General features: G+C 37.6%; 1 protein-coding gene across 3 annotated transcripts in view; it reads right to left on the bottom strand.

Annotated features, from left to right (window-relative positions):
- The window catches only part of PTPRO (protein tyrosine phosphatase receptor type O), a 260020-nt gene that overhangs the window by 104488 nt on the left and 136808 nt on the right, over nucleotides 1-18724 (bottom strand). For all 3 annotated transcript variants that reach the window (XM_043882124.1, XM_043882125.1, XM_043882126.1), the window contains exons 2-3: nucleotides 11522-11795; nucleotides 1531-1689 (exon numbers count right to left, since the gene is read on the bottom strand). In XM_043882124.1, the coding sequence (XP_043738059.1) occupies nucleotides 1531-1689; nucleotides 11522-11795 (433 nt within the window). The remainder of the gene's footprint in view (nucleotides 1-1530; nucleotides 1690-11521; nucleotides 11796-18724) is intronic.

Below are 18724 nucleotides of genomic sequence, written 5' to 3'. Positions count from 1 at the left end.
TGTATTAAGTGGAAATGGTAACATAGAAATTGAAGAGATTAGGTTTATGCTAATGATTTACTGTAAGATAAGATCCCAAGGTATTTTGCCAATTTATGACTTAGGAAAAAATGATTTTACAAGAAATGTTTTCACTAGACTTACTTGTAAAATATAGCCTATTTTTTAAAAGAAAATGTTTTATCATTTGGCAAATGGGACCTTCCTGAAAAAAGAAGAAAATTTTAAAAACTGAATTTTATTTAGAAAAAAATTTTTTTGGAAGATAATAATAAGCTTAAAATCCCAATCCAAGTTGGAAAGAAATGAGGGGAAGGAACTAAAAATACCACTTATTGAATGAAAAGCCAAAAATAATTTGAAAAATTAATTAACTTAAAAAAGAGAGCATACTAGTTAACATTTTTAAACTCACGAAATTTAGCTCAACAAAAGTGTCAGTGATGCTTTTCAGTTATTTATAAACTTATACTTGCATGTGATCAATAAGCAAACAAGGTCTCAATTATTAATTTTCAGATAATCTGTTTTCATTGAAAACAAAGAATGCAGTAATAGAGTCTATTTTTGTTTATTTGATTTTTTTTTTTAAGTTTTAAAAAAAACCTGTAGAGTTACTGCATGTGCCTTAAACACTGTCTCATTAAAAAAAAAAAATTCATGGAAGATTCAGGAGTTTATAAAAGCAGCAAGTCAAAGTGGGATGTTTCTGGGTATCATGCCTTAGGTGGTTGAATAAGTATCTTCTATCTGGTTTTCATTTACAACTAATCAACTGTGAGACCAACACCTATACTCAGTGCAGATAAATGTAGCGGTTCTGTGTCCTGAGAATATATTGTTCAGTTCCCAAAACTGAATGTCCTCTGTCCTCTCCCTGTCTCTCTCCCACCTGGCCCGCTTTTGCCTCTAGTCTATTCAGAGAAATTGATTTGTTTTCTTTAGAAATTTTTAATTCCCCTGGACCCTCTTCTCTCTCTCTCTGACCACAAGATCCCCATCAAGCCAATAAAAATAGTGAAAGCCATTTCTGTATATTAATGCAATCATTTAACTAGTCATACAGATAAATATACACAAAGGAACTGAAAAGTACTGTCTTTAATATTCGAGAATAATGTTGGACCATCTCCAAATGAAACTTTTTGAAAGACCCCCGTCTAACTTCCCAGATCTGGAAATGCCCTAATGCACTCAGAAGGAAATGATTAGGTGCTGTGCTTCTAAATTTAAATTTAAATTTGTTTCCTGCACCAGACATGCAGGAATAATATTTGGCAAGAAGAACATGTACGTCATAATAATTTAAGTTTTTCTTATGTTTATGCATGACACATGACTCTAAAATAATGAATCAGACATTCTAAGTCTCCTCATAACAATATTTTCATGCATCAGTAACTATTTTTATTGGTTCATTATGATCAAACAGTGAATTATAAGACTTTTTCAGAGCAAGAGCAAGACCATTTGGCAGAAATCATGTAAAATGTAAGAGTCATCATTTTTCATCTTTCTGTTGCCTCTTACCTTTATATAGCATTGTCCGGAAGTCTTTACCTTCCCAATAGCTTATGTTTACTCTTGTGAAAACGTTATATTTTTCTGGATAATGAATTTCAAAGAGGACTCCTGTTTCAGGAGAAGGTTTATAGTCATATATTGAAACACTGGTTACAGGAAGAGGTTCTGCAGTAGGAAAATTAATGGAGAAAGGGGAATTGGGAAAAGAGCAAAATACTATTATTAATACTTGGAAGTGCCAAGGATGACACCTATTAGCATTTTACACATACTTTAATTATCTGTAAGCCACTAAATTCCTCAGTACTCCTGAGCTGACTGTTCTCCTTAGCAGTAATTAATAAAGCATATTTTATGTGGTGATTTCTGCTTTTCAAAGAACTTTCATATTCATTTTTCCAATTGCCTTTAGCAACAACCCTAAGATCTAGGAAGAGCAAATATTCATATCACCATTCAACATATAAAAATAATGATAACTGAGACTTTAAGTTACTTGTCAAAGGTAATTTAACAAGGACATTGCAGAGTCTGTATCTACAGATTCCTAGTTCATTTTTCTCCCAAGTCAAGAAAATTTGATATTAATAACAGACAAGTAACAGAAAATAGGCTTCCTGGGAGGTAGGTGCAGTGGTAAAGAATCTGCCTGCCAATGCAGGAGATGCAAGGGACTTGGGTTGGATTCCTGGGTGGAGAAGATTCCTTGGAGGAGGAAATGGCAACCCACTCCAGTATTCTTGTCTGGAAAATTCCATGGACAGAGGAGACTGGCAAGCTACAGTCCATGGGGTCACAAAGAGTGGGACATGACTGAGTACAATAGAAAATATGTTTTGGCTCTGACCAGGCATGAATGTTTTAATAATCTGTTATTTCTTCATGTGAGCTTAGCACTTTTAAATAGTAAGTATAAGATTGCAAACCATCCTATATTATGAGAATTATAGTTCATGGTGTTTATCACCCTTTCTACAGAAGTTTAAAAATATTTACTTTCATTTTGTATGAGTTGTTAACTCATCACAAAACTTTGTAAATAAATGCTCATTTTTTTCATTTATTTTTATCAGTTGGATGCTAATTACTTTACAATATTGTAGTGGTTTTTGTCATACATTGACATGAATCAGCTCATTTTTTAAATAACTGATTGATTGATTTAAATCTGGATCTCCTCCATTCCCACTTTTCAACCCAAGTCTTACACAGTGCCAGAGTCCCTTCATTCTTCAGTAGGGACTACTGAATGAGTCTTACTAGCATGCATTTCATTCAAGAAAATATTTAAAATAATTTGGCATGGAGTCACCTCTTTATTGGCTTCCCTGATGGCTCAGCGGGTAAAGAATCCACCTGCAAAGCAGGAGGCACAGGGGTCATGGGTTCAATCCCTGAATGGGGAAGATGGCAACCCAGCCCAGTATTCTCACCTAAAAAATCCAATCAAGAGAGGAGCCTGGCAGGCTACAGTCTGTGGGGTTGCAAAGAGTCAGATATGACTGGGCAGCAAAGCATGAATCAACTCTTATAGAAAAAACTGATTTTGATTCAAAGTTTTAGCATCGAGAGGATTCTTGGACATCTATAGCCTAAATGAAATAGACTTAGTTTAAGTTTTACACTTCAAAATTTCAATTTCAATAACATAAGAAACCAAAATTTGACTTAGTTCATTCAACAATTACCTACTTTGTATCAATCTGTAGCTAAATATCTTTTTTTCTATTTTTAAAAATCTAAATTTATATTTATTCTAAATGTTTCTGTTTTATTTTTGCCAATTTTTGTTTCATTATTATTTAATCTTTTTAAATAAGTATAATTCTTTCATCTATCATTTTGTAGACGATAGCAGACTACAGATTTTTGTCATGTTGCTACATAAAACATAATCCAAATTGTGATAATTTTGGTGTCTGTCTTCTTTAGCATAGATTTCTTTTATTTGTTCTAAACCATAAGCCCTCGGCCAAATTTTGCTTTATCATTGTCCCATTTCTTGCTTTTTCTTCACTGTTTTGAGGCAGTTTAGCATCCTTTCAGCTCACCAGGAGCAGTAGTTTAGGGCCAGGGCATATAACATCACTTTGGGGTTCTTGATATTATGGATGATACAGCTGTTTTCACAAACTCGTTCTCTAAGAGGGTAACTAAGCTTGGTACTTGATAGTAAGACTATGTGTCTCTTGCATCCTTAGGATTCCACATGTGCCTTTTTTTGGCAAGCAGGAAAAATCTTTGCTTTCAACAATGAGCCTGGCCCTGGGTCATATCTAATGTGTAAAAATTCAATCCTTCCTACTCTATGGTGACCCAGACTCAGAGCACAAAGGCTCCATGACTTCAGCCTTCTTCCCTATCTTGAGTTTCTGATTCATGGAGACATCTATCTTATTTCTGAGCCTAGAAATATATTTCTGGTTTTCTTTTCACTTTGTGGTGGGAGCAAAGAATATATGACAAAGCAGAAATTTACAGCATTATTTTTACTAAAAAATCTTACCATAGAGTCCCATTTTTTCTTTTAATAAAAAATTAAACATGGCATTTAACAGGATTATTATTTCCTCATTAGGTAGCCCACATAATAAAAACTATGTTCAAATTGAAGAATATTTCCTGTTTCTTAATTCCATTGGAACCATCATGACAGTTCATAAATAGGAAGACTCTTAAAAGTTCTGGATGTGACTATCTTAGAAGATGAAAAAACAAAAGCAAATGCAGAGTGGGTACTGTTTCAAGAAAGCAGATGTAGGCTTGTACTTGTTAATATCTGCTAATTGCTGAGGTGATTTCTTCCTGTGATTGCTCTGTTTTTAGGAACTAAAAGGCAAGCTCAGTATCCTTTGCTTCTGATGCGACCAACCTAAGGACATGTGTCTTCTGACATGATCCTCCTGACGGAGACAAACCTGGCCTCAGCCCCCACTTCTGATGTCAGGAGTAGGGAAAAGGGAATGATCTAGGTCCCAGGCCGGAGCTCTTGTCTGATGCTTAGATAACAGCTTGGGACCTGACCTAATGGTTCAGCTGTATCCAAGCAGGCCACTGAGTTGAGCTGGCAGCAGCAGCCACCTGCGGCCCAGGAAAGATGTTTAGCATCGCATCTACTAACTTAGTTCAAGTCTTCATCATTTCTTTTGTAGGAGAGCAAGATTTGCCACCACAAAATGTGTCTCTTTGGCACGAGGCTTTTTTAAGAAACAGAAGAATCAGGAAGAAACTTTGATCTTCCCCCTAACTGTATAAAAGAATTTAGATAGAGGGCCTGTTCCTGGACTGGATTATCACCAGAGGGACTGGCAAAGAATATGGGCTGGAAGTGGTGAGGGAAACTCAGCAAGGCTTGGAGATCAGAGTCCTCTCTGTGTCCTGTGGTCTCTTCAGGGCCCAGCAAACATTTGTTTATCAAACATCTGCTTTTCCATCTTCATGTACATTGCCTTCCTCCTCCTTTGTGGTCTCAAATCACTACCCCCAACAACTTTTGTCTTTAGCTGAAGATGGTTTCTAAGGTGAAGGTTTTGGCCATTTCTGAGAATTCTTGCCTTCCTGGGTCTCTCCCATCTACACAATTGATTACATTTCAGTTTGGTTTTCCTTTGTTCATCTGTCTCACATCAATTTAATTCTTAGACCAGCCTGAAAAGCCTAGAAGGGTAAGTAAGAATTTCTTCCTCTCCAACACTTTCCTGGACTATTTAAACAACTTTCTAAATTATTCTTCCTGCCTCCAACCTCGCCTTAATTTTTCTTATCTCTGTATAAAGGTTTTAAGCTTTCAGGCTACTTGATATTCTCACTTCTGTCAGTCTCTGTTTTAAATCTGTCACCTCCACCTCACTGATTTTTCCCCATCTGATCTTTTCTGTTTCTCCTTTGCTCTCAGCCTCTTGAGAAATTTTCTATTTAATGTCATTGGTATTAATTATATTTAGTGATCTTATACTGGATGTTACAAACTATGTTAAGGAGTTTATTTAAATATTTTTTTAGTATAAAAAATTTGCATTATTTAATAGTATCCACTACCAAATCAGTAATCAACAGCCCACAAGCCAAATCTGGCCTGCCACATGTTTTTGTATGATTTCTGAGCAAAGAATGCTATTTACAGCTTAAAATGGTTGACAAAACCCAACAGAAGAATGCTCTTTCATGACACATGAAAATTATGTGAAATTCAAATTTTGGTGTTTTTAAATAAAGTTGCCTTAGAACACAGCCATGTTTATTTGTTTACGTATTATCTATGGCTGCTTTTCTGCTAACATAGTGGAGTTGAATCACTGTAACACAGACCATATGGTCCACAAAGCATAAAATATTTATTACCTAGGCCTTTACAGGAAAAGTTGGCTAACCAGTGGAATAGATTATAAATTAGAAAACTAGGAGAATGGAATAATCTGCCAAAGTCTACATTATGGTTCCCAGATTTCTCTGACTCTAAAGTTCATGTTTTGATCCACTATTCAAAATATCTGTGTGATAATTTGTCCATTCCAAGGCAAGATTCAGACCGTGTGCCTTGCAGCTCTGTTACAAGAAGGAGATTTCCCCCAATCAAATTGTATTATGTCATTCCTTTGTATAAGACCTGTCCTCATTCCTCGTCACTTAAAGGTTAAGGTCTAAACACTTTTGTAAAGTATTCAAGGTTATTCCCAATATTTCTAGTGACCTTTCTCTTCATTTTCTGGAATCACAGATGCAGTTCATAGGTGTGCCCTGCTACGCACCTATGCCTGCATTTTTAAAAATCTATGATTCACTTTAAGTCTGATTGTAACACTTTCCATTGTTTATCCATTTGGCAAATTTTCACTAAATTTTTCATCATTGTTTCTTCTGAGGTGCCTTCCCAATGCTTCCTAAGAAGGCTGGGTAGTCTCTTACATAATTCTTTTATAGCACTTATCATATATTTGTGATGTTTTGTTTATCTTTTCCACTATTGTATACCATCTTTGAGAGTTGGTATTTTATTTATTTCTCTGCCACCTAAGACGTGGCATAGAGAATGTAGACAATATATAAAGTAAAAACTCAGACATTATTTTTATTTATCATGGCTGAATTTGTATGCTCTGTGTATGTTCTGCAGTCGCGTCTCTAGGACTTTACAAACACAGGAGACAGCAGTGTGTAAACGGGATTTCCCAACTTTCTAAGAAGCTGTTTTCATGTATTATTTTATCTCCTGAGAAACTACTCCTTCTTTCTAATGTGCCCATGAAATGCTGAAGGTTCTCAAACAGTTAAATATTAATCTGATGTCAGAGCCTAAGGGTTATGAAACTCTTGAACTGGCCAAATGACTTGTTTGTGCTGAATTTATTCTTTGCTATGTTCCTCAGCTTTCTCTGAGAGTGTCAGACTCAGAACAACTGTAGAGAAATATCAAAGGACTGCCCTAGGGCCAATTGCTTTGTCATTGCTTATTTCATGAAGACAAAGATCTAACACACAATAAATGACTGCAACAAATGTACCCTTTTATTCTCAACTTGTCAGCTATGGGAGCAGATCCTACAAACGTTTTGTAAACTTTCAAGAAACCTTCCCCTTAGAAAAATAAAGATGGGAAAAATACATCATTAACTGATAAATAATGGTAATTTTAGAGCTCAAAAGTAATCTTAGTTGTCCTGTATTTTAACTCTCTCTTTTTTAAAAGAGGAAGCTGAAATCCAAATATCACTAATGTCCCAGAAATATTTGTACAAAAAAACCCAGTTCCTATAGCCCCAAACTATTACTGCTTTCAAAACTGGGATGGTGTAATTAAGTATTTGAAAATGGAATAGAAGGTGAGAGACAATAAACCATCATTAATTAATTTTTACTCTTTAGATATCAATGCAAGTTTCCTCTTTCACTTAAGGGTGTAGAAAACTGCAATTCAATATTATCCCTCGACATCTAACAGTGAGAAGAAAAAGCCAAATAACGCATGAGACATAATTTTTCTTGAGTTTATCAGAGAGATGAGATTGCAAGACAACCAAATGAACTAAATTCCAAAAATGAGCCCCTCTGGGACACCAGAGGGGGCACAGCAACTCTTTTACCTCTGGTAGGGCATGGCAGAAAGAAGGAGCACCATTAAGGCAGGAGAGAAGAAAGGAACTAACATTTTCCTGATTCATACAGGCAGTGTGTGTGCATTTATGCTCAGTCATGTCTGACTCTTTGTGACCCCATGGACCATAGCCTGCCAGGCTCCTCTGTCCATGGGATTCTTCAGGCAAGAACATTGGAGTGGGTTGCCATTTCCTACTCCAGGGGATCTTCCCAACCCAGGGATCGAACCCACAGCTCTTGCAATTCTGACACCGGCAGGTGGATTCTTTCCCACTAGCATTTTCCGGGAAGTCCCTCCCATACATAGAAAATGGCTACATTCCTTGAGATACTTTATTTTCTTTTACTAACAATTGGCTGTTCCTACTATCTCCCCTTTGTTGCAAAACTCCTATATATCCTAGCTCCCCACTTGCTTCCTTGGAGCAGTTTTCTCCGGGTTACTTGAGATGCTGCCTCCGGAGCCTGACGTTCTCAGTATGTCCCCTGAACAGAACTTAACTCTCAGCTTTTAGTTTGTGCATATTTTTTTTAAGTTGACATGCTAAAACAATATTTTGAATGTAATTGGTTAAGTAAACTATGTTACTAAAATTTATTTCACCTTTTCAGAAAATTTCTTAATGTGTCTAGCAGAAATTTTAATATTACATATGTGATAATTGGCTAGTGCTAGTCTAAACACTCCAATTAAAAAACAGATTTTCAGATTGAGGGAAAAAGCAGATCCAACTGTATGCTGCTTATAAGAAACCTATTTACCTGTAAAGATGTAAGTAAGTTAAAGTATAAAGACGAAACAAGTATACTATGAAAATACTTAAAGAAAACTAAAATGTCTATATTAATATCAGACAAAATAGACTTCAACACAAATCATTTGATCAGGTTTAAAGGGGGACATTGCATACAGATAAGAAGGGTCAACCCATCAAGAAGACTTGGTAATTCTAAAAGTATTTGCACCTAACAATGTAACAACAGAGCTTGAAAATAGATAATGCATAAATTAAAAGAAGTGAAAGGTGAAATAAATCCACATTCTCTGTCAATCACTGTTAGAACAAGTTGAAAGCAAATCATTAAGGATATAGAAGAGTGAACAACCAACTTGACCTAAACTGACGTTTATTAAAACATCACTCAACCAGTGCTCACAGAATGCATAACAAGATAGGCCTTTCGATTGAATTTACATAAGCGAAGAGGAACTAAAGAGCCTCTTGATGAGGGTGAAAGAGGAGAGAGAAAAAGCTGGCTTAAAACACGACATTCAAAAAAACTGAGATCATGGCATCTGGTCCCATCACTTCATGGTAAATAGATGGGGAAAAAGTAGAAACTGAAAGATTTTATTTTCTTGGGCTCCAAAATCACTGCAGACAGTGACCACAGCCACAACATCAAAAGACGCTTGCTCCTTGGAAGAAAAGCTACTACATACAAACTTAGACAAAAAGCAGAGACATCATTTTGCAGACAAAAGTCCATATAGTCAAAGCTATGGTTTTTCCAATAGTCATAAAAGGATATGATGGTTGGATTATAAAGAAGGCTAAGCACCGAAGAACTGATGCTTTCAAACTGTGGAGCTGGAGAAGACTCTTGAGAATCCCTTGGACTGCAAGGCGATCAAACCAATTAGTCCTAAAGGAAATCAACCCTGAATATTCATTGGAAGGACTGATGCTGAAGCTGAAGTTCAGTTTTGGCCACTTGATGCAAAGAGCTGATTCATTGAAAAAGATCTCGATGCTGGGAAAAGACTGTGATGCTGAGGGCAGTAGGAAAAGTGGAAACAGAGGACGAGATAGTTGGATGGCATCAGTGACTCAGTGGACATGAGTCTGAGCAAACTCCAGGAGATAGTGAAGGACAGGGAAGCTGGCATGCTGCAGTTCATGGGGTCTCAAAGAGTCAAACACGACGTGGTGACTGAACAGAAACAATGGTCTCTGACCACAACAGCCTTTACTTAGATCAACAAAAAGTTCTCTGTAAAATTGCCCAGTTTTTGGATAGTCAACAACACACCCCCAGCCCACATATCAAAGAATAAAATCACAAAAGAAAATAGAAGATATGTGGACTAGAACTTACTTCATGTGCTAAAATATCAACAAGATATTTCAGAAGTCTTTCACCATTTCCTTACTTAAATTTCTTTGTGAACCATTAACTAAAAGCTGACTTTTCCAGCTTTGTCTAATCCAGAGTGGCTGAGCTCATGTTAATCAGTGTCAGGCCAGCAAAAGTCACTACAGCTTTATTTTTCTCTGTGTCTTAGCCCTTTTTTCCCCTGGCTCTTTTTCCTGTTACTTGCTTAACTAAATTGAATTAATATTTATTGAGCACCAATTAAGCATAAGGGTTATGCTAGATGTTCCTTTGACATTATGAAGATGAGTAAAGCAGAGGGCTTCTGATTTCAAGGAGTTATATTAGAGGCATTATATACCTAGATCTGCTGCCTGGCTCTATTAGCTCCTAATTCACTATTTCTGAAGCTTAAGATAGTATTTCACCAGGGAGGTCCATTCTTTGATTCAGTGAGGTTATAGATTTGTTCATTATATCTTTAAACCTTGAAGGTCTTGGGTCTGTGCCATTCCTAATTTTTAGAACTCAGTACTGTTCCTGGTATTCTGCCAAGGGAAACTTTAATTAATTTTTGACAGACAAGTTAGAAATGGGTCCTCTAGCTCGATTCTGCATTCTTGCTTCTTGGTGTTTCTCTTTCTTTTTACCCCAGTGTAAATATCACTATGTCCTTTTCCTTAACTGTGGCCAGAAAGATCACTTTCAGATGGCAATTAAAAGGTTGCAGTCACTGTAAAATTTGCACTGGGGAACAATGAACAGAAGGAACTTTGCTTAGACATTACATTGCTTAAGTGATAAACTCTACCATCTTATAGATAACGGTTGGTGATGGACAGAGAGGCCTGGCATGCTGCAGTCCACGGGGTCGCAAAGAGTGACTGAACTGATAGGTAACAGTTTTCATCTATACCTCAGCTCATGGGGCTTCTCTGGTGGCTCTGCAGTAAAGAATCTGCCTGTCAATGCAGGAGACTCAGGCTCCATCCCTGGGTTGGGAAGATCCCCGAGAGGAGGAAATGGCAAGCCACTCCAGTATTCTTGCCCGGGATATCCCATGGACAGAGGAGCCCGGTGGACTACAGTCCACAACACAACTTAGCGACTAAACAACAACCTCAACTTACACAGTAGAATTGAATTTTACTTTGAGATTAGGTATTAAAGCCAGAGAGTAAAGTGAAAATCATATATAGATAAAACCACTTCCAAAAACTTCTAATATCAGCATGACCTCTTAAGGCAGGCATTACTAAAGGTTAAGATGTCAATGACATTTTTTTTTTCTCAGCTTTTTTCTTGGGCACTGGAAACATAGGCTATTTTCAGGCTGAGGTGGGAAAAAGCAACTGATAATGATATCTTTTATTCTCTCTCAGCTAAAAATGTGTAATTGGAATTTGAGCCAGCTAAATATGAGTATAAATTCTTTACTTCAAAAAGCAAGTTGCTTAACATAAGAATATATGTTCTTGGGGAAAAAAAAACTTAATTATGATCATACTATTAAATTATATAATAGCAAATTATATGGTCCAATCATGAATCTAAAATGGCCATTCAATCTCAAAATACACTATTGAGGTTGACTTTTTTGTTTAAAACACATTTTTTTAAACAGATGTTTACAATAACATGTGATCAACTTCTGTGAGAAACTATATGCAAAGTGAAGCAGAACTTTGAACCTTGTCACTTGATTTGAAAGCAGTTGATCTTGCTGTCCTGGACTGACTCTGTGAGAACTACAAGGGAATACACCCAACAAAGAAACGCAGAGGATCATATTACATATGATGCTTACTTGTTAACACAGTGATTGATCTGGATGGCTTGGTAACCACATTTCCATTTACCACTACCAGAGTGATTATATAATATAGACCATGATAATTGGCCTTAAAGATAACGGGAGGAGGCAAAGTACTGTTGAATTCCTCAAATTCAAAGAAGTAATTTTTTGATTCACCAGTTATCTTCACAACATACACAGATGATGGACTCATGATGTCTGAAGCTTCTAAAGAGACAGCGATGCTATTATCATCTCGGACAGTTACGTGGAATGTGGTGGCATCCTGTTTAAGAAAACAGAGAAACAGAAGGTGAAGGTCAAGTTTCAGATTATATTCATTAAAATTATACTGAGATAATTTCCCTAAAATTAATGTTGTGACAAGCATTGCTTCCTGAAAGAAGGTTACACAGGTATTTTAGTATATGCGGAAAATCAAAAAGAGGAATATTAGTCCTTTTATGGCTATTGATCTTCTCAGGCTTTTTTACTTTTAGCATTCTTCTGGATTGAAAAGCTACTTCCAATTCACGGACTGTGCCATGTAGTAAACACAAAATAAAAACATCAAGGAACTGTAAAAAGAAATGAATGAAAATCATCTTGGCACTCAACTTTCAGAGAAGTCCTTGGTTTCACCTTTGTTGAAAAAGCTATCTGGTTTGAAGAAGCACCGTTTTACTTGGGAGGGAGCAGTCCTACTGTAGTCCTAGGAAAATTCTAGAAGAATGTTTCAACGCAGTTATTTTCTCCTTGACATCTCACCTGCCAGTTCTGACAACTAAAAAAAAAATCAGGGCTGAGAAACCTTATAATCCTCTTTAAATTTTAGCTGGTCCTCATTAAAAGAAACCATGATGCTCTTTGAAGAAGGGACCGGACTGAAAAGCTGTGGGCATTGATAGAAAAGTCAGCAGTTAATGCACTGAAAACTTTGCTCCAAGTCCCCAGGTAAATGTTTATGAACAGTATTTGAAAAATCATTTGTGTAGTTGGTTTAAATATTCCTTCCTGATTCTTTCCCATACTCCATAGGCAGACTCCTACTTCGATTCTCCGATCTTGACAAGACTTGTGACCTTTGTAACATTTGCTGTTCTGTTTCACTTTTCCTTCTGGGTGTGTGTGATGTCCCAGACAAATTATTTCATTGCTCTGAGCGTCAGGTTTTTCTTCCATGAAAGTGGGACAGAAAAATTGCTGAAACTTGTCAAGGACTTACAAGCATCCAGGTACCAAGGTAGGCAAGCTATAAACATACTCATCACATTTAAAATTCAGAGGGATCTCAGGAGACAGATATTATTATTTTCAATCTCGGCTTGTAGCTGAGAAAACTGAGATCCAGAAAGATTAAGTCACTTGATCGCGACCACTGATCTACACAACTATCTAGCTTGATCATTCCACATCTCTTTGTCTTCTCCTCTTGACTTATTTTCCTAACATTGAGACTGACGCACAGTATATAGCTGATAAGCATTTGTAAAATGAATGAAAGAAATGCTGATTACATTAACTGTATGGGAGCCTGCTCCTCTTAGAATTAATCTGCTTATTGATTTTGGTACCTCGCATAGTGTCAGCAGCCAAATCGAGCACGTGATACATCAATCTTTTAAAAGAAGATGTAAAAATATACTGATTTTTTCCTTCTTATTTAATTTTTTTTTAAAGAAACCTGATTTTTAAAGGTCCTGGTACTTATAAAGAATTGGAGAAGGGCATGGCAACCCACTTCAGTATTGTTGCCTGGAGAATCCCATGGACAGAAGAGCCTGGTGGGCTACAGTCCATAGGGTCGCAGAGTCAGACATGATGGAAGCGACTTAGCACCACTTATAAAGACTATCTGGCCATTAAGAGAAGTTTAATTCTATGTTAACATTTAATAGACTTAATAGTGTTCATACCATCCCTACCACACTAGTCTGTAAGTCCTCTAGGGCAGAGATTGCATCTTATTTCTAGCTGTGTCTCCAGCTCTAAGACCAGTATATGGCATATGCCAAGTGGTTTGTGACCTGAATAGGCCTGGGAAAATTTCTTTAATATGGGATTGTCAGTAAAGATTTAATTTATTTTTAAAATATATTTATTTTATGTTAGTGAAACGGACTCCAAACAATAAATACAGTGTCACTTGCGTGCCTGTGTGTTAAGTCACTTTAGTCATGTCCGACTCTTTGTGATGGTATGGACTATAGCCCACCAGGCTCCACAGTCCCTGGGATTCTCCAGGCAAGAATACTGGAATGGGTTGCCATGTCCTCCTCCAGGGGATCTTCCTGACCCAGGGGTCAAATCCAGGTCTCTTATGTCTCCTGTATTGGCAGGCAGGTTCTTTACCACTAGCACCACCTGGGAAGCGCCCAGATCTGCTTTAAAAAAAATATTTGTCACAGCCTGTAGCAGGTGGGATTTTAGTTCTGTAATGAAGGATGGAATCCACACCCCCTGCAACAGAAGCACGGAATTGTAACCCCTGGACCACCAGGAAAGTCCCAGATCCCTTTGTTCACATTTGTCCCTCATCCTCTGATACATGTGCAGATTTTTAAAACTGAGTTCTGTACTTTTGGGATCAAATCTAAAACATGACCCATTCTCCATTGCCAGTGGTCAGGTGGAACATGAGGCTAATGAAAGCACTGAATATCCAATAGACCTGAAATCTGGTTTTTATACATTATTGATTACAGAAGCTGATTCACTAATTCAGAAAACAATAAGTTTACAGACATGGAATACGTAATTCCTAAGAATTCTTTGCTGTATGTTTTAACAGTCAGTAAACTGGAAGTGTTTGTGATAACGAAAAGAAGAATAAATAAACTCAATTTTGTAGCGTGTTGAGGAAATATATGTCTCATGTGTCATGATGCTTTGTAGACAGTTACAGCTTCCAGGGAAAGGAACTAATCTTCCAAATGCTAACAACAGCTTTGAGGATGATTGTATCAGCCATGAAAATAAGCATTGGCCCATGTGCTCCCAGGTTGCCAAAAATAAATCAGGGTGGGCTAATCAGATTCAGTCAGTGGAACTAATGAGAAGAAGGCAGCAGGCCAAGTGCGATCTAGGCAGTGAGCCTAAAAGAAATGTCATCTATGCTATTTCTTTCTTCTCTGTCCTCTTTGCTCCAGCTTTTCCTGGAATCTATATTCAGGAGAAAATTCTGAATGTATGCTGCAGGCATGCTATCCTTGCTGAGAAGCAGGGCCAGAAAGAAGTGTTAGAAATAATCAAAATGGATCTGGTGCACTTAGGCAAAGCCAATGCTGATTTATTTGGTGGCTAGAAAGATATTTAAAACTTTTTTTTCCTTCTGAGACTGGTAATGCTATTGCTTGACTCTACAGTAAAAATATTTTCACTGAAGTGTCCTTTGCAGAACAAAGTTTAATATAGGAATTTCTCTGGTCCAGCACCCTCATTTCACACTTGAGAGAACAGTGGTGCAAATGTCAGGCAGATAGTCGATGTCAGAACAAGGTCTGGGATCCACACATTGTGATGCCCCTTGGTATTTCTCTTTTCCTGAACTAGAGGTACCTGACTTGAGGCAGAAAAATGGGGCCTGGGGGCTTGGCTTCAGCAAGGAAGGGGAGCCCAGGAGCCTGCCTCCTGTTCCATAGCCAGTCTTGGGAGAGAAAAGCTACTGGAAATAGAGTGGGCAGCACTAAAGAGGAGAAAAACAATGGGGGATGAATCCCCTGGGATATGGGATAAGGATGTGAACTGGCCACAGGTATGGACCCATCAGAAGTCCAAGAATCTCTTCTAGCATCCTTGACAAAGGTAGCAACTGTGGTGCATTGACCCGTCTCTCTGTCCCTTGATCTGGACGAAGCTTTGCACTGAGCATTATTATATATATTAAAAAGTTGAGACATTACTTTGCCAACAAAGGCCCATCTAGTCAAAGCTATGGTTTTTCCAGTAGTCATGTATGGATGTGAGAGTTGAACCATAAAGAAAGCTGAGCACAGAAGAATTGATGCTTTTGAACTGTGGTGCTGGAGAAGACTCTTGAGAGTCGCTTGGACAGCAAGGAGATCCAACCAGTCCATCCTAAAGGAAATCAGTCCTGGGTGTTCATTGGAAGGACTGATGCTGAAGCTGAAGCTCCAATACCTGGCCACCAGATGCGAAGAGCTGACTCATTGGAAAAGACCCTGATGCTGGGAAAGATTCAAGGCAGGAGGAGAAGGGGACGACAGAGGATGAGATAGTTGGATGGCCTTAGCAACTCAATGGATTTGAGTTTGAGCAAGCTCCGGGAGTTGCTGATGGACAGGGAAGCCTGGTGTGCTGCAGTCTATGGGGTTGTAAAGAGTTGGACATGACTGAGCAACTGAACTGAACTGATATATATATGTATATACATACATATGTATATTTTCCTTTTATTCCTTGCAACCATCTTTAGAAGTAAGTGTTATTGGTACTTCCCTAGTGGTCCAGTGGTTAAAAATCCACTTGCCAATGCAGGGGACAAGGGTTTGATCCCTGGCCTGGGAAGATCTCATGCTGTAGAACAACTCAACCTGTGTGCCACAACTACTGAGCCTGCCTTCTAGAACCTGTGAGCTGCAACCAATGAAGCCACCACAATGAAAACCCAAGCAACGCAGGAAAGAGTAGCCCCCACTTGCCGCAACTATAGAAAGCCCAAGTGCAGTCAAAAATAAATAAATAAGTAAATAGCTAATTAAAAAGGAAATCAGTGTTATTATTCCTATTTTACTCAGAGAGATTAAATAATTTCCTTAAGAACACAGCAATGGACTTGGAATCAGAGGGTCTGAATTTCTATTCTTTTTGGGCAGAGTATTACCCTTGTGAACTTGGGAACTCCCAGGGATCTCTTAACTGTAGCTTCTTAATATTATAAAATAAGGATGATTCCTGTAACTCATGGGATTTTTGTAAGGGTTAGATGGCTTTTACAAAAGTGCTATAAGTGTAAAATCAATTAATATTAGCTATATTTCAAAAATTATTGTGTTCATCAGCTATACTCCTATATAAAAAAAAACTTTACAAAATCAAACTGTACACTTTAAATATATACAATTTGTATCTGTTAATTATACCTCAATAAAGATGGTAAAAATAATTACTCATGACTGACTAAGCAAAATAGAGACATCTATTTTATAATTATTATTCCATTCCATTAAAGAGGAAAATGCAAGCTTCAAAAAATTTTAAAGTTGTAATTAACATCATGGACTAAAATTTTCCCAATAAGTTACCAAAAAAAAAAAAAAAAAAGGAATATCTTGGAATGTTCCTGATGTTATTCTCTTGCATGGTATAAACTTTTCATTCACTGGCTGTTCTATTTTTTTCTGTTTCAGCATGTCTTTCAAATTAATGAAGAAAATAAAAGCCATTCACACAAAGACCAGGAGACTAAAAAAAGAAACCCAGGATATCATTCCACCACCACATCAAATTCAAAATGTCACATCATAGATAACTTATTGACTGCTTGCATTTTAAAGACCATATAATGCAGATATCCCTACTGATGGATTCAAGAAATTTGACATTGTTGTCTAAGTTTTATGAATATGTATAAAATATTGGAGTTTGTAAAAAAAGGTTGTGTTTTAGTTATGTCTTGAACCATTCAATGACCTTTAAACTATAGAGGTTCTGCAAATAGTCACTTAACAAACTTCAAAACCCAGCCAAATTCAGCAATTATGTTCCCTGGATGTTTTAATCACAGATCCTTGGAGAAATAGCATTTATTAATTCAACGACAAACATGAGCTAACTGCCAATGTGACGTCAGGCATAGCGCTAGCGTGCTAGGTGTTAGTGAAAGAGAAGTGTGTAAGACAGGATACTTAAACTCCAGAAGCTCAGACTCCAGGGAGAGGTGCATAGTTATAACCCAGCTGAAAATCATTAGTTAAAAACTTTGAAAAACTGGTTGATACCTGTTTTTCCTGCCTATCTGAAATCCCTACTTAGATTGTACCCTCTTCTCTGGATCACTGCTTCTTCTTCATAATAAAGCCAGGAAGGATGCTGATGGGGTTGCTGACTATGGTACCCAACTTCCAGGTCAAAGCACCCCAGGACTCAGTTTGGGTGAATCATAGTACCTATCCCCTCCCCATGAAGACAGTTACAGAGATACACACGTGGTCAAAGCCAGACAACCAAAATGCTTGCTCTGATATGTTTTAACTAGAATTAGTGAGAAGGAGCCCTTCTCTTCTGGTCTCTTGTGTGTGTGGATGCAGACCTGGGGAAGTCAGTGTCTGTAATTTCTGCCCCTTGAAGATAGTTGTTTGGGGGAGAATTTCTGATTTGTTCCAACACCCCAGTCTCTGTCATCATAAGGCCCACCCACTGTGCAGTTTGGTGACATGAATGAATAAATTCCAGCTTATAGCTTATGTTGTTTAAAAGCTGGACTTCCAAAATTTGCAGCCAAAGATCTTGAAAGAAGAATATTGTCCAGTATTATAGACGTGTAAAGAAGACAGCAATCCATTCTGTATCTCTGAATAGATATCAGGGAAGGTTTCAGGGTGAAAGTGATGCTTGAAAGCTACTTAGGAGTTCCCCAGGGGTACAACGGCCAGAAAAGTCATCTGGAGAAGTGGGAAGAGACTCCACAGTGCTCTGGAGTAGTTAGACAGTGGTAGGATGCTCATAAGAGAGACTGGAGAGCTATAGCACAATTTGTGCCTTGTTAAGAAATCAGGATGTATTTTAGCCCAAAAGAAATTGTGAATGGTTTTAATGTAGAAAAGTGACGAGATTAGACAGATAACAGTTTAGAAAGGCTGATATAGTTAAGAGGATGGACCAGTATAGTTAGGAATTGTCTGACTGGGCCTATCTAAGGCCAGGAGACAGTAAGGAGGATGTTGTAACAGTTCACATAAGACCTGAGCAGTCTCCGGGCAAGTGCACCACATCTGCCCATGTTGACCCATCTGTGTGACGTACTTCTAGAAAATTACTAGTGCACCAGCTGGCAATCCAATCAATGATTAGTCTGATCAGAGGGCATTTTAGAGGGAACACTTAAACAATTCTGCTGTGCTGAGGTTACCACATAGGAAATGATGGAATGCTCTATTCTTTTAAATTGTAATATCAATGGTATCTGGTGCTTATATAGCACTTACAACCATAATTCTCTGCAGACATTATGTAATGCATCCACTTAGACTCCTG

The sequence above is a fragment of the Cervus elaphus genome, chromosome 22 (genome assembly GCF_910594005.1).
Source record: "Cervus elaphus chromosome 22, mCerEla1.1, whole genome shotgun sequence".
Taxonomy (NCBI): domain Eukaryota; kingdom Metazoa; phylum Chordata; class Mammalia; order Artiodactyla; family Cervidae; genus Cervus; species Cervus elaphus.
This window is presented reverse-complemented; position numbering and strand designations above follow the sequence as displayed.